Source organism: Tiliqua scincoides, chromosome 15 (assembly GCF_035046505.1).
Source record: "Tiliqua scincoides isolate rTilSci1 chromosome 15, rTilSci1.hap2, whole genome shotgun sequence".
Lineage (NCBI taxonomy): Eukaryota > Metazoa > Chordata > Lepidosauria > Squamata > Scincidae > Tiliqua > Tiliqua scincoides.
This window is the reverse complement of record NC_089835.1, coordinates 287,501-299,585: the sequence shown is the minus strand read 5'-3', so window position 1 is coordinate 299,585 and position 12,085 is coordinate 287,501. Positions and strand designations below refer to the sequence as shown.

General features: G+C 53.6%; 1 protein-coding gene across 1 annotated transcript in view; it reads right to left on the bottom strand.

Moving 5' to 3' along the window:
- Positions 1-1,117: 1,117 nt before the first annotated feature.
- Positions 1,118-12,085, bottom strand: part of LOC136635088 (solute carrier family 22 member 6-A-like) — a 15,312-nt gene continuing 4,344 nt past the window's right edge. The window contains exons 3-9 of the mRNA XM_066610189.1: positions 11,730-11,884; positions 9,050-9,218; positions 7,367-7,490; positions 4,282-4,397; positions 3,929-4,143; positions 2,868-2,976; positions 1,118-1,325 (exon numbers count right to left, since the gene is read on the bottom strand). Of these exons, the coding sequence (XP_066466286.1) occupies positions 1,118-1,325; positions 2,868-2,976; positions 3,929-4,143; positions 4,282-4,397; positions 7,367-7,490; positions 9,050-9,218; positions 11,730-11,884 (1,096 nt within the window). The remainder of the gene's footprint in view (positions 1,326-2,867; positions 2,977-3,928; positions 4,144-4,281; positions 4,398-7,366; positions 7,491-9,049; positions 9,219-11,729; positions 11,885-12,085) is intronic.

Sequence of the window (12,085 nt, the reverse complement as noted above, 5' to 3'; positions counted from 1 at the left end):
ACTCTGCACAAGACTCAGAGCCTGCCTCTTTTTGATTATTGCTTCTCATAAGAACATAAGAACAGCCCCGCTGGATCAGGCTACAGGCCCATCTAGTCCAGCTTCCTGTATCTCACAGCGGCCCACCAAATGCCCCAGGGAGCACACCAGATAACAAGAGACCTGCAAGGCTTCCTGGGAATTGTAGTCAAGAACATAAGAACAGCCCCACTGGATCAGGCCAGAGGCCCATCTAGTCCAGCTTCCTGTATCTCACAGCGGCCCACCAAATGCCCAGGGAGCACACCAGATAACAAGAGACCTGCAAGGCTTCCTGGGAATTGTAGTTAAGAACATAAGAACAGCCCCACTGGATCAGGCCAGAGGCCCATCTAGTCCAGCTTCCTGTATCTCACAGCCGCCCACCAAATGCCCCAGGGAGCACACCAGATAACAAGAGACCTCATCTTGGTGCCCTCCCTTGCATCTGACGCCATGGTATTAAGAGGCCAAATCCCGCAGCACCTTCTCAGGTCCCTGAGCTATCAGTTAACTCTGAGCTCTGTGCTTTGTCTGTCCATCCGATTTAGATTGTTGATGTCACTCTCTGCATGTTCACTCAGAAGTGAGTCCCACAGAAGTTCAAGGGGACAAACCTTCAGGTAAGTACATAGAACTACAACCTCAGAGTGTTCCAACTGCTCTGCATCCCTCTCTGGGTGAAATTAATCACAACACAACAGCCCTGTAAGGTAGGCCAGCCTCCAATATTTGATTTGTGACCAGAGGCTGAGAAAGAGTGGTTCTGCTTTCAGGCCATCTCCTGACAGTAACAAGGTTCACACCAGGACCTTCCCAGGACATAAAGGGAAAGTTGGAAGGGATCTGGCAGGTCATCTAGTCCAACCTGCTGCTCAGTGCAGCGGCCACCATCCAGCCATTGATTGAAAACCTCCAGTGGGGGGGAGCCCACAGCTGCAGGGGGCAGAGTGTTTATGGAGCAACTGTCCTCTTCTGCAGTTTGATGAGACACGGCCTTTTGTTTAAACCCCACCAACTGTTTTCCTTGCACTTGGCGTTGGGACTCCCCCGCGGACTCTCTGGTCATGGATCTACTCTCTGCTGAATCCAGAAACACTCACCTGCTCTCGACGTCCTCAATGGTGTCCGGAAGGGGCACGCTGAGAGTCTCTGGCAAGAAGACAGCAGCGATCCCAGACAGGATGGGGGCAATCCCATATATGAGTGGCGGAAGGTACGGGAAATATTCCCCGGTCATCCTGACCATCGGGGCCACAATGCCTCCCACACGAGCCAGGGTGCTACCCACTCCCATCCCGGTCTGCCTGGAAGTGCAGAAAACACCCTTTAAAGGAGAAACTGCAGAATCGTTTTTTAAAAAATTGCAACGCTGGTTTCTCTTGGTCCTTTCAAGAACCACAACGAGGCAAGCGAGGCTGGGCGGAGGGGAAGGGTCGTTCTTGGGGAAGTCGCCTGAGAGAGAGCTTGGCGCTGAGTCACACCCAGACCTGGCTCATCTAGGAGGCCAACTGAGGCTGTCACCTGGTTGGCAACCTTCAGTCTTGGAAGCCTACAGCACCCGGTATTCCCAGGCGGTCTCCCATCCAAGTACTGACCAGGCCTGACCCTGCTTAGCTTCCGAGATCATGGTCTAAGCCTACAGCACCCGGTATTCCCAGGCGGTCTCCCATCCAAGTACTAACCAGGCCTGACCCTGCTTAGCTTCCGAGATCATGGTATAAGCCTACAGCGCCTGGTATTCCCAGGCGGTCTCCCATCCAAGTACTGACCAGGCCTGGCCCTGCTTAGCTTCCGAGATCATGGTATAAGCCTATAACACCCGGTATTCCCAGGCGGTCTCCCATCCAAGTACTAACCAGGCCTGTCCCTGCTTAGCTTCCGAGATCATGGTATAAGCCTACAGCACCCGGTATTCCCAGGCGGTCTCCCATCCAAGTTCTAACCAGGCCTGACCCTGCTTAGCTTCCGAGATCATGGCATAAGCCTATAACACCCGGTATTCCCAGGCGGTCTCCCATCCAAGTACTAACCAGACCTGGCCCTGCTTAGCTTCCGAGATCATGGTCTAAGCCTACAGCACCCGGTATTCCCAGGCGGTCTCCCATCCAAGTACTGACCAGGCCTGGCCCTGCTTAGCTTCCGAGATCATGGTATAAGCCTATAACACCCGGTATTCCCAGGCGGTCTCCCATCCAAGCACTAACCAGGCCTGACCCTGCTTAGCTTCCGAGATCATGGTATAAGCCTACAGCACCCGGTATTCCCAGGCGGTCTCCCATCCAAGTACTAACCAGACCTGGCCCTGCTTAGCTTCTGAGAGCAGACGAGATCGGGCACGTGCAGAGTAACAGGTGGATTGTGCTAAGGCCGTCACCTCCTGTGCAGGATTAACAGGGAGGCACCTTCCTCCATCAGGGCTCCTCCTTCTCCCACACTGTGTGTGGATTAAAAAGGAAGGAGGAGAGTTGTGGGGTAGAGTGGCTCTAAGCACCACTCTCGTATCCTCCCTCCCGCTTCCTCTCCATTCCGCCCTTCCCACTCAAACCCAAAGAGCAAGAGGAGGAGGAGGAGGAGATGGCAGCTGACGTGGTGTCAGGCAAGGGGGACAGGATTCAGCGTGGCAAGAGACTGCATGTGAGCGCACAGGTACCACTTTGTGTGCCGTCTCCAGCATGGAGCAAGCCATGATCCATTCAATGTAAAGGGCTCTGTGAGACTGTAATTGCAAACTGAATCTCTTTTGTTGTTGTCTAATGTCCTAACCGATCCTACGTTTGCAAAGCAGTTCTGGACGGGCTCCTGCTTAGAGACCGCTGCACTTCCACACACGACCGACTGGGACATACCTGATCACTGTTGGAAAGAGCTCTCCTGTGTAGAGGTAGAGGCAGTTGAAGGAGGAGGCCAAACAGCCCTTCCCAAGGACAGCCAGGGAGGTCCTCAGAGTCTGCAGATCTTTGGGGTGGGAGGGTGCAAAAGAGGGGCAGAGCAGGCCTGGTGAGTGTCCGGTTTCTGTCCAGTTGCCCTCCCCTCGCTGCAGTTCTCCTTCAGCTAGCCAGTTCTGCAACGTCACCCAACAAGGTTGGGTTTCAAAACTCCCCTGGCCAAGGGGACGTGGGAAGGAATCGTACACAGGGGTAGCTTCTGAGCATGCACAGAGAGCCTCTCCCCAGGCCACTCAGAAATTGCAGCCAACCCCTGGGCTCCCGTGAGAGGTGTGCCCTCAGGATCCCTTGCAGAGAATTGTTTTGCAGCCTCATCATAACGTTTCCCTCTGGCCGAGTTTCCTGGTTTGTCAATCATTCCAAACCCAAAACAGGCATCGGCAAACAACCCAACGCACCAGAACTGCCTGCAGAATGCAGCAGAGCAGTGCAGGAAGGTTTCCAGCAGCACTGGAGAGGGACTAAATCAGCCAGAAGTCCCAAAGGCCCTCCTTTTCTCCAAGAGTCCAAGCGCAGAGAACGTTCCCAACGGGGTCACCTCCTTGAGGGTCACTGCTGGGTGATCGTCTCTCATTCCCAGTCTTTGCAAAAGGAAGAGGATCTCAAGCCAAGACCTCCAAAGAAGCTCTGGAAAGACTGGGAGATTCATAGTCGAGGAGGTATGGGGCATCCTGAACGCAGGCTGTGGGGGTGACAGTCAGGGCTGAGTTTGTCCATCAGATCTGATGCCTGCCTGCATCAACCTCCCCTGCTCTTCCTCCTCCCTGGATTTGAACGGGAAGTGCAGAGGAGAGGAGAGTCAGTCTAGCCCACTAACTCTTCTCTCCTGCACACTTCCCTTTTTCTTTAGAATTTGAAGAGTGGGACATGCAGTGGAGGGAGCGAACGGTGTGCCATCAAGCCCTTCCCCTCTCCAGTCCAACAAGCCCATCAAACCCACTGGCTCCATCGGGGCTGCTCACCTGGGGGCACAAATATGTTGGCCAGGATGGCTAAGCCGGCCAAAATGAGAGAGAAGGCCTGTGTGGCTCTCCGCCCAATGTAGCTCATGCCAATGGCAGCACCCAGCTTGGCGGGGATGTCGATGGAGCCGAAGGCCACTTGGATCAGGTAGAGGCTGAACCCGAAGTTCTGGAGGTCCATGGCGAGGCCGTAGTAGGAGAAGCTGGTGGCAAACCTAGGAAGAGCAGGCGGAAGAGAGAGGAGGTGGAAAAACCCGGGGCCTTAAGATCCTCCCGTCCAGCTTCCAGCACTCCTGGCTGGCTGGAGAATTGGATGGCTGGGGAAGGGCTGAAGAGAAGTGACAGGGGCGTACCAAACGCTGGAGATGCAGCAGGAGATGCGGCGCACCGTGGGAGTGCGGACCAAGCTGACCAGTGTGTGGGAAGACTGTGCCAGGGCCATTTCCTTCTGCATGTTTGATTTCAAGACCTGCAGGGAGGAGGAAACGCCTTGTGAGAGAGAAACTGCAACGTTCCTCCCGGGGGCTCAAAATGGTCCTCCCTCCCATGTTATCCTCACAGCAGCTCTAAGAACCTCAGAAGAGCCCTGCTGGATCAGGCCAAAGACCCACCCTGTCCAGCTTCCTGTATCTCACAGAGGCCCACCAAATGCCCCAGGGAGCAACCAGATAACAAGAGACCTGCAAGGCTTCCTGGGAATTGTAGTTAAGAACAGCCCCAATGGATCAGGCCATAGGCCCATCTAGCCCAGCTTCCTGTATCTCACAGCGGCCCACCAAATGCCCCAGGGAGCACACCAGGTAACAAGAGACCTGCAAGGCCTCCTGGGAATTGTAGTTAAAGAACATAAGAACAGCCCCACTGGATCAGGCCATAGGCCCATCTGGTCCACCTTCCTGCATCTCACAGCGGCCCACCAAATGCCCCAGGGAGCACACCAGAGAACAAGGGACCTGCAAGGCCTCCTGGGAATTCAGCCCCGCTGGATCAGGCCATAGGCCCATCTAGCCCAGCTTCCTGTATCTCACAGCGGCCCACCAAATGCCCCAGGGAGCACACCAGACAACAAGAGACCTGCAAGGCTTCCTGGGAATTGTAGTTAAGAACATAAGAACAGCCCCACTGGATCAGGCCATAGGCCCATCTAGTCCAGCTTCCTGTATCTCACAGCGGCCCACCAAATGCCCCAGGGAGCACACCAGACAACAAGAGACCTGCAAGGCTTCCTGGGAATTGTAGTTAAGAACATAAGAACAGCCCCACTGGATCAGGCCATAGGCCCATCTAGTCCAGCTTCCTGTATCTCACAGCGGCCCACCAAATGCCCCAGGGAGCACACCAGACAACAAGAGACCTGCAAGGCTTCCTGGGAATTGTAGTTAAGAACATAAGAACAGCCCCACTGGATCAGGCCATAGGCCCATCTAGTCCAGCTTCCTGTATCTCACAGCGGCCCACCAAATGCCCCAGGGAGCACACCAGACAACAAGAGACCTGCAAGGCTTCCTGGGAATTGTAGTTTAAGAACCTAAGAACAGCCCCACTGGATCAGGCCACAGGCCCATCTAGTCCAGCTTCCTGCATCTCACAGCGGCCCACCAAATGCCCCAGGGAGCACAACAGGAAACAAGAGACCTGCATCCTGTTGCAACCCCCTTCCATCTGGCCTTCTGAAGTAGCCAACAGGTCAGCCCCTGGCATCTACTGGGGTTCCACTGCCTGAACCCTGCAGATGCAGAAAACTACAGATAATGGTTGCCTCTGGCGGTGTTCTGAGGTTCGTAGAGGTCGTGTGCGGGCACAACCGGAGGGCACTTCCGGTCATGTTTGGGAGGCTCCCTGTGGGTTTCTCTCTCCTGCCCCTTTTCCAGTTCCGCTAGATCCGTTTTGAGCTGTTGCAACCAGAACTGTATGCTCTGTTGGGCTGAATGGCTTCCAGATGCCCCAGTGGATGTTATGGTCGAGTTAAGCTCTGATCTCCCGGAACTCCAACGGTCCTGACGCGCTGGCTCAGTTCAAAAACTATCCTCTCCCTCCACGTGATGAAAGTTCGAAGACATTTATTAACTTCCGCTTCTGTAACCCAGACGGTGGTTCTGCAGGTGGGACCTCGGTATCCGCGAGGGATTTGTTCTCAGACCCCTTGCGGATACAAGAAACGGTGGTGTAGGGTCCCACCCCTGGAGGGGCCTGGGGCAGGCTTGTTCCACCCCCAGGGAGGCCTCAGATTGGCTGGAGGGGGAGGGGGTTCCAGCAGCCTCGTCCTCCTCCCAGCAGAGCTGCCAAACCTGGCCTAGGAGCAGGAGCCGTTCACCTCCCAGCTCCCTGCTTCACACTGACTGCCTCTCGTCCCTGCCTCCCTGTTTTATGGAGCAAGCAAGCCCCCTTTGGGGCTTCCCTCCCCTTCCTCCAGGTGGGCAGAAAAGGCTTTTCCTGCTCCTGGCTTGTTTCCTTCAGTGTTACCTGTTTGCCTCGCCAGCCTCCCCTGTCTGGCTGGCGTGAGCCAACCTTCTTTGCCCCCCTCAAGGACTGGGAAGCCTCCCCACCCTGGGCATTGGGTGCCTGCTCCAGGGTAAGTCAGGGGTCAGGGCATCTGGGGGGGGGGGGCTGACAAGTGGATAATGAAATCCACACTTTCAGCCTCTTTAAGCCCTCTGGAGGCAACCAGAGCTGTGCTCCAGTCACCTCCAGGGGGCTTTCTGAAGCACACAGAGGTTGCGCGTGTCCACCTGTGGCCTCTGTGAGTTTCAGAATGGCCCTGGAACACACAAAAAGCGACTTCTGGTTTCACATAAGAGCATAAGATAGCATAAGTCGCCTTGGGTGCCCTTTTGGGGAGAAAGGCGGAATACAAATCAAATCAAATCAAATCAATCAATAAGAGATGGGTCCTTGCCTCTGGAGGGCTCACGTTGGACCAAGTCTGGTTCACTGTGGGTCCTGGGGACCCAGGTTGAACCAGATCTGCAGATACAGGTTCTTCGGATATGGAGGCCACGCCACATCCATTTAAGAGCCATTTAAACTTCAATCAGCCCTTTAATATGTGCATCGCCTTTTATTATCTCTTATGCTTAGACAGACTGTCCCTTACGCTTGGCATACACATATTGCCAGCTGTCACCCACTAAGCAACTATGACCAACGTTCCCATTTTACAGAATGGGAAAAAACTGAGGCTGACTTAACAGAAGCTTGCAGGAGCTCCCATCACTTCAGCACTGGCTCATCACTGACTCAAGTTTGATTTTGGGGTTCAGGTGAGTTGTGATTTGGGGACAACTGGCTCGCCAAGAAGAGATCAGGGTGGGTGGAGGTCATCTCCCCAAAAAGACACCTCAAACGTTTTGTGCAGTTTCATGGCCAAGTGTGGAGAAGCTCAAGGGAATGTGCACCTCTTTCACCCTCAACCTTGACCTTGCCCCCCTGCGCCTGCACCTCTGTGTTCAGTTTCTCTCCTTCATCCTGCTTCCCGTTGATCAGGGCCACCTTCCTGAGAACCTCCACGGCCTGCTCCGGCTTCCCGGCCAGGACCAGCCAGCGGGCGGATTCAGCAAACCACCTATGGAAACAGCCCAGGGTCAGACCATGGTAAACACTCCCAGAATCTTCCCAAGAAGGGATCGTCCTCTGGCATCCTTCAGTTCATAAGAATCTAAGAACCTGCTGGTTCAGGCCAAGGGCCCATCTCATCCAACTTCCTGTATCTTACAGTGGCCCACCAGATTCACCAGAAAGCGCAAAAGACAACAAGAGACCCGAATCCTTTTGCCACTCCCTTCCACTTGATATTCATAGCTAGTCTACTGCTAAAACCAGGAGATTGCGCATACCCATCATGGCTTATGTGATGGACTTTTCCTTCAGAGATCTGACCAATCCCCTTTTAAAGGCATCTAGATCAGATGCCATTACAACATCCTGTGGCAAGGAGTTCCACAGATTAATTCCACACTGAGTAAAGAAATATTTCCTTTTGTCCTGACTCTTCCATGTTGGCATCCTTCAGTCTCAACAACAGTATTCGGAAGATCCTTCAGTCTCGGAAGACTATGGTATCGCGCTCTGAGTAGTGGTTCTGGAACAGAATGTCCTCTCCAGAGTGTGAAGCCTGGGTAAAGTAGGTATGGAGGAAAGACTGTTTCCCATGCAGCAAATCCCCCCTCTCCACGTCGCTGAAATGGTCCAATGGAAAGGCAGAGGCCAATACGGTTGGTTCCAGCGGTGTCGCAGGAGTTGCCAGAACGTGACTGTGTTCAGCCACGAACTGCCTCAAGGACTCCAGCTCTGAATTTGGCCTCGAGGTTGACTCCTGAAGCCTTTTCCATAACTGGATGTAGCCACAAGGCAGTGGAGGTTTGGGATCAGAGTTTTCCTTCTCTCAGATGAGCTGCCTTCCCAGGCTGACGAGCCCCATCTACCCGGTGGCTGTTTGGTCGCCTCTTATGACAAGTACAGCCAAACTGAGGGCCTGTTCTTATCCCCCATAATACGACTCTTCCAACACTCAGCTTTAGCAGCTGTCCCCTGGTTCTGGTGTAGTGTGAGAGGGAAAAGAACATTCAGTCTATTCCCTGTGTAATTGTATTATAATTATATCATAATAATTGTATTATAATTGTATCAATCATGCCCCTCCCCGAGCACCTTTTGTGTCCCGGCTTCCTGCAAACACCCCAGGGAAAGGCCAAGAAAAGTTATCAGCTGCCATTGGAGCTGGCCTGGAGAGAAGCTCCTCATATGGTGACCAAACTTAAGACCAAGTTTTCAGGAAAAATCCACAACCCGCTGAAGAGGCAAACCCACTCCTCCTCTCCTCCGCACTGTCTTTCCCACCCCCTTTTTTTTTCCAAATCCAAGCAGCAGGAGGAGCGATGGGGAAGGGAAATCACTGCCTCCCCAACACACCGCCTGAAGCGCCTTTCTCAGTTGGTCTCCTGGGTGGGCCGTCCCTGGTCCAAATCATGGAGGTGAAAAGGTTTCAGCCTGCCATGTAAACAGTAAAGCCCACAAAACCAGAATGCTTCCATGAAAAAAGCCACAGCTCCCCCCAACCTGCTGGAAAAGCCTCCGGGCACAGGGTGAGGGTGGGCTCTATTATTCCAGGCACTGCCAGCTCACCAGGAGTAGAGGAAGAAGACAAAGAAGGGCATCGAAGCAGCAAACTGTAGCCAGCGCCAGTCCGGGAGGGCGTAGGCCAGCCCAGGGAGGAGAATCTGCCCCAGGGTCGCGCAGTAGCCCACCACAGTCCCCGCGACTGTCCGGACTTTGGTTGGCACCCACTCGAGGACTGAGGGAGGCAGACAAGAAAGGGAGACTTAGAAGAGTTCAAGGACTGCACAGTCCATCCCCCCTACTCTTGGAAAAGCTCCACCTCCTGATTTCTGCACATCAAGTTGCCAAAGGCAGAAGAGCAGACCAGGTTGGGCTTTTTCTAGTAAGTTGGCCGCAGGTTTCTTAATTATGAGGCAGATGCTTTGAAGGGGTGCGTAGCCCTGGCATTTAGGGCTATCAGTCTTCTCCTAGCAGGGCTCCTGTGCCATTGCTGTGCACGGCAGGCAGAAATTCATCAGATGGGGCAGCATGCCGAGGAGTGGTGGAGGAAGCATCACCGGCCAGACTTCTGCCTGCCCTGCAGTCAGTGAAGATGCGAGAGCTCTGCCCAAGAAAGCAATCCCACTGGCAGCAAGGCAGGGACAGTTGTTTTAAAAAAGAGCATCAGTGTGTCATCACCAACCCCCACCCCCAGTACCACCAAGCCCCAGCTGCTGCAATAGATGTGTTTAGGTCTACTCAGAAGTAATTCCCATTGTCTTCAGCGTGCCGGTTACAAGACTTCGATGGGCCAGTTGCAAGACTTACTGCAACCAGCTCATGAGGTTTCAGCTCCTGACTTCTGTGGCAAAAGGCTGTTTTGTTCCTGTCCCTTGGCAGCCCTGACGCCAGAGCGCGTTTGCATTCGGACTCCCCCACAGCCCCGCAGAGCTGGCATTCTTGCTGCCACCCCGGCCCACCTTTCTCCGCAGTTTGCACATCATGTGACCTCCATTCTCGCAGCACGTGATTGAGCAAATCCAGAGTCAGGTATGCCAAGCCAGGGGGATAAATATTTGCACAGCCCAGCGCCACGCTGGGTGCAAGGCTAGAGGGGACGGGGTCAGGAATGCAAGGACACTGCCCCCCCACCCACCTTGCCCAGGATGCCTGTCGCTTCTGCCTGCACTCCTGGGCCTCCACAGCTGCCTGGCAGGCAGAAATCCAGCAGATTCTGCATTCCTGCATTTCCGCCCTGAGGGCACATTGCAGTGCTTGGTTTCCAGCTGCCAGGCAGCTCTTGATGCCCTGAGCCCTGCCAGGCTACCCTCAGGAGGGATGGGATGTTTTGATTCCTATGAAATGACAGAGCGGGGAGGAGGGTTGGCTTGTCCGTGAAGCCAGCTGCGGTGGCCACCTCAGGTGGAAGATGGGTGAGGGGTCCCACTGCACTCCTCTTCCCGCCCCCTCCTCCCCGAAGTCCTATTTAGATGTCCTGCTTTGGGATTTTCAAATTCTTCATGTGTAAGAAAAAGGCTAGGGGAACTCTCCTTCCTATCTCTTTCCAGGGAGGCTGTGGGAGTCTGCAGCGATGTACGGAGGCTGGATGAGGCCAGCAGGTTGGGATTGAATCCAGAAAACACTGAAGTTCTCCTGGTGAGGAAATCCTCAACGCAGGTACTGAGTCACCTGCCTGCTCTACATAGGGTTGCACTTCCCCTGCAGGCGCAGGTGTGCAGTTTGGGGGTGCTCCTGGACTCACAGCTTTCCCTGGAGAGCCAGGTTGCAGCGGTGGCCAGAGGTGCGTTTGCCCAGCTTCGGCTGGTATGCCAACTGTGGCTGTACTTGAGTCTATCAGACCTGACCATGGTGGTCCATGCCCTAGTGACTTCTAGGTTGGATTACTGTAACACACTGTACGTGGGGCTGCCCTTGAAGATGTTTCAGAAGCTGCAATTATTGCAGAAGGTGGTGACTTGAGCTTGGTGCTTTGATTCTGTCAGTCTCCTGCTTTGGCAATTGTGTTGGCTGCCCATTTGCTTCCGGGCCCAATTCAAGGTGCAGGTTTTGACCTTTAAAGCCCTTCATGGTTTGGGTCCAGGTTATCTGAGGGACCACCTTCACCCCTTTTTTCCAGTCCACCCTCTTAGGTCATCTGAGGGGGCTTTCCTGCGAGTGCCACCTTTCTCCCAGATTAGGGGGATGGCAGCGTGGGAATGAGCATTCTTGGCTGTGGCACCACAGTTATGGAACTCCCTACCAGGGGAGTTAAGATCTGACCCCTTCCCCATGGTGTCTCAGCAAGAGCTTAAAACCTTTTGGTTTCATCTGGGTTGCCAGCTTCCTGTGCCTCCATAACAGTTCCTTGAATGTTAATAATTTTGCCCTCTTCCAATTGGTTTTAATTTCATTCATTCATTCATTCATTCATTCTTGAGGTTTTTCATTGTTTTTATATAATGTATTTATTTATTTATTTTTATTTTTTTTATCTATAAATTGTAAGCCGCTTTGGGCATCTGCTCCAGCAGAAAAAAAGTGGGATAAAACGAATGAATGAATGAATGAATTAAATGAATGAACGAACAAACAAACGAACTCAGGACGACAAGACTGGGAGTTGGTCTTCCACTTGTGGGTTGACAATGCCATTCAAGTGAAAGTGATCTAAAAATTGGCACTTGGATTCTAGGAATCTCCCTAATTTAGAATGTGCACATTCTCACCCGATCCTTACAGGTGATGTTTCCGAGCCTTCGATGCTTACCTAGAGACATGCAGTTGAGGATAATCCCGGAGAGAGCCATGCCGACCAGAAAGCGGAAGATGCAGTAGGCCAGGAAAGTGGGAGACAGAGCTGTGCAGACGCCCGACACGGCCATTTGCAGATAGGACCAGCTCAAAACAGCTTTCCGGCCAAACCTGCGACACGGGACAGGGGCTCAGTGTTCTGATGCACACGGCACCCGTCAACGCAGAAACACGGTGCCCCGGGAGTTCTGCCTTGGCTAAGGCCTGCTGTGCTTTCCTTCTGCAAACCCCTCCTCTATGGACCGCTCAAGCCACTCATCAACTCTAGAAGACATCAGGCGAGGCTGTGTGACTATCAAGAGATTGTGTGTC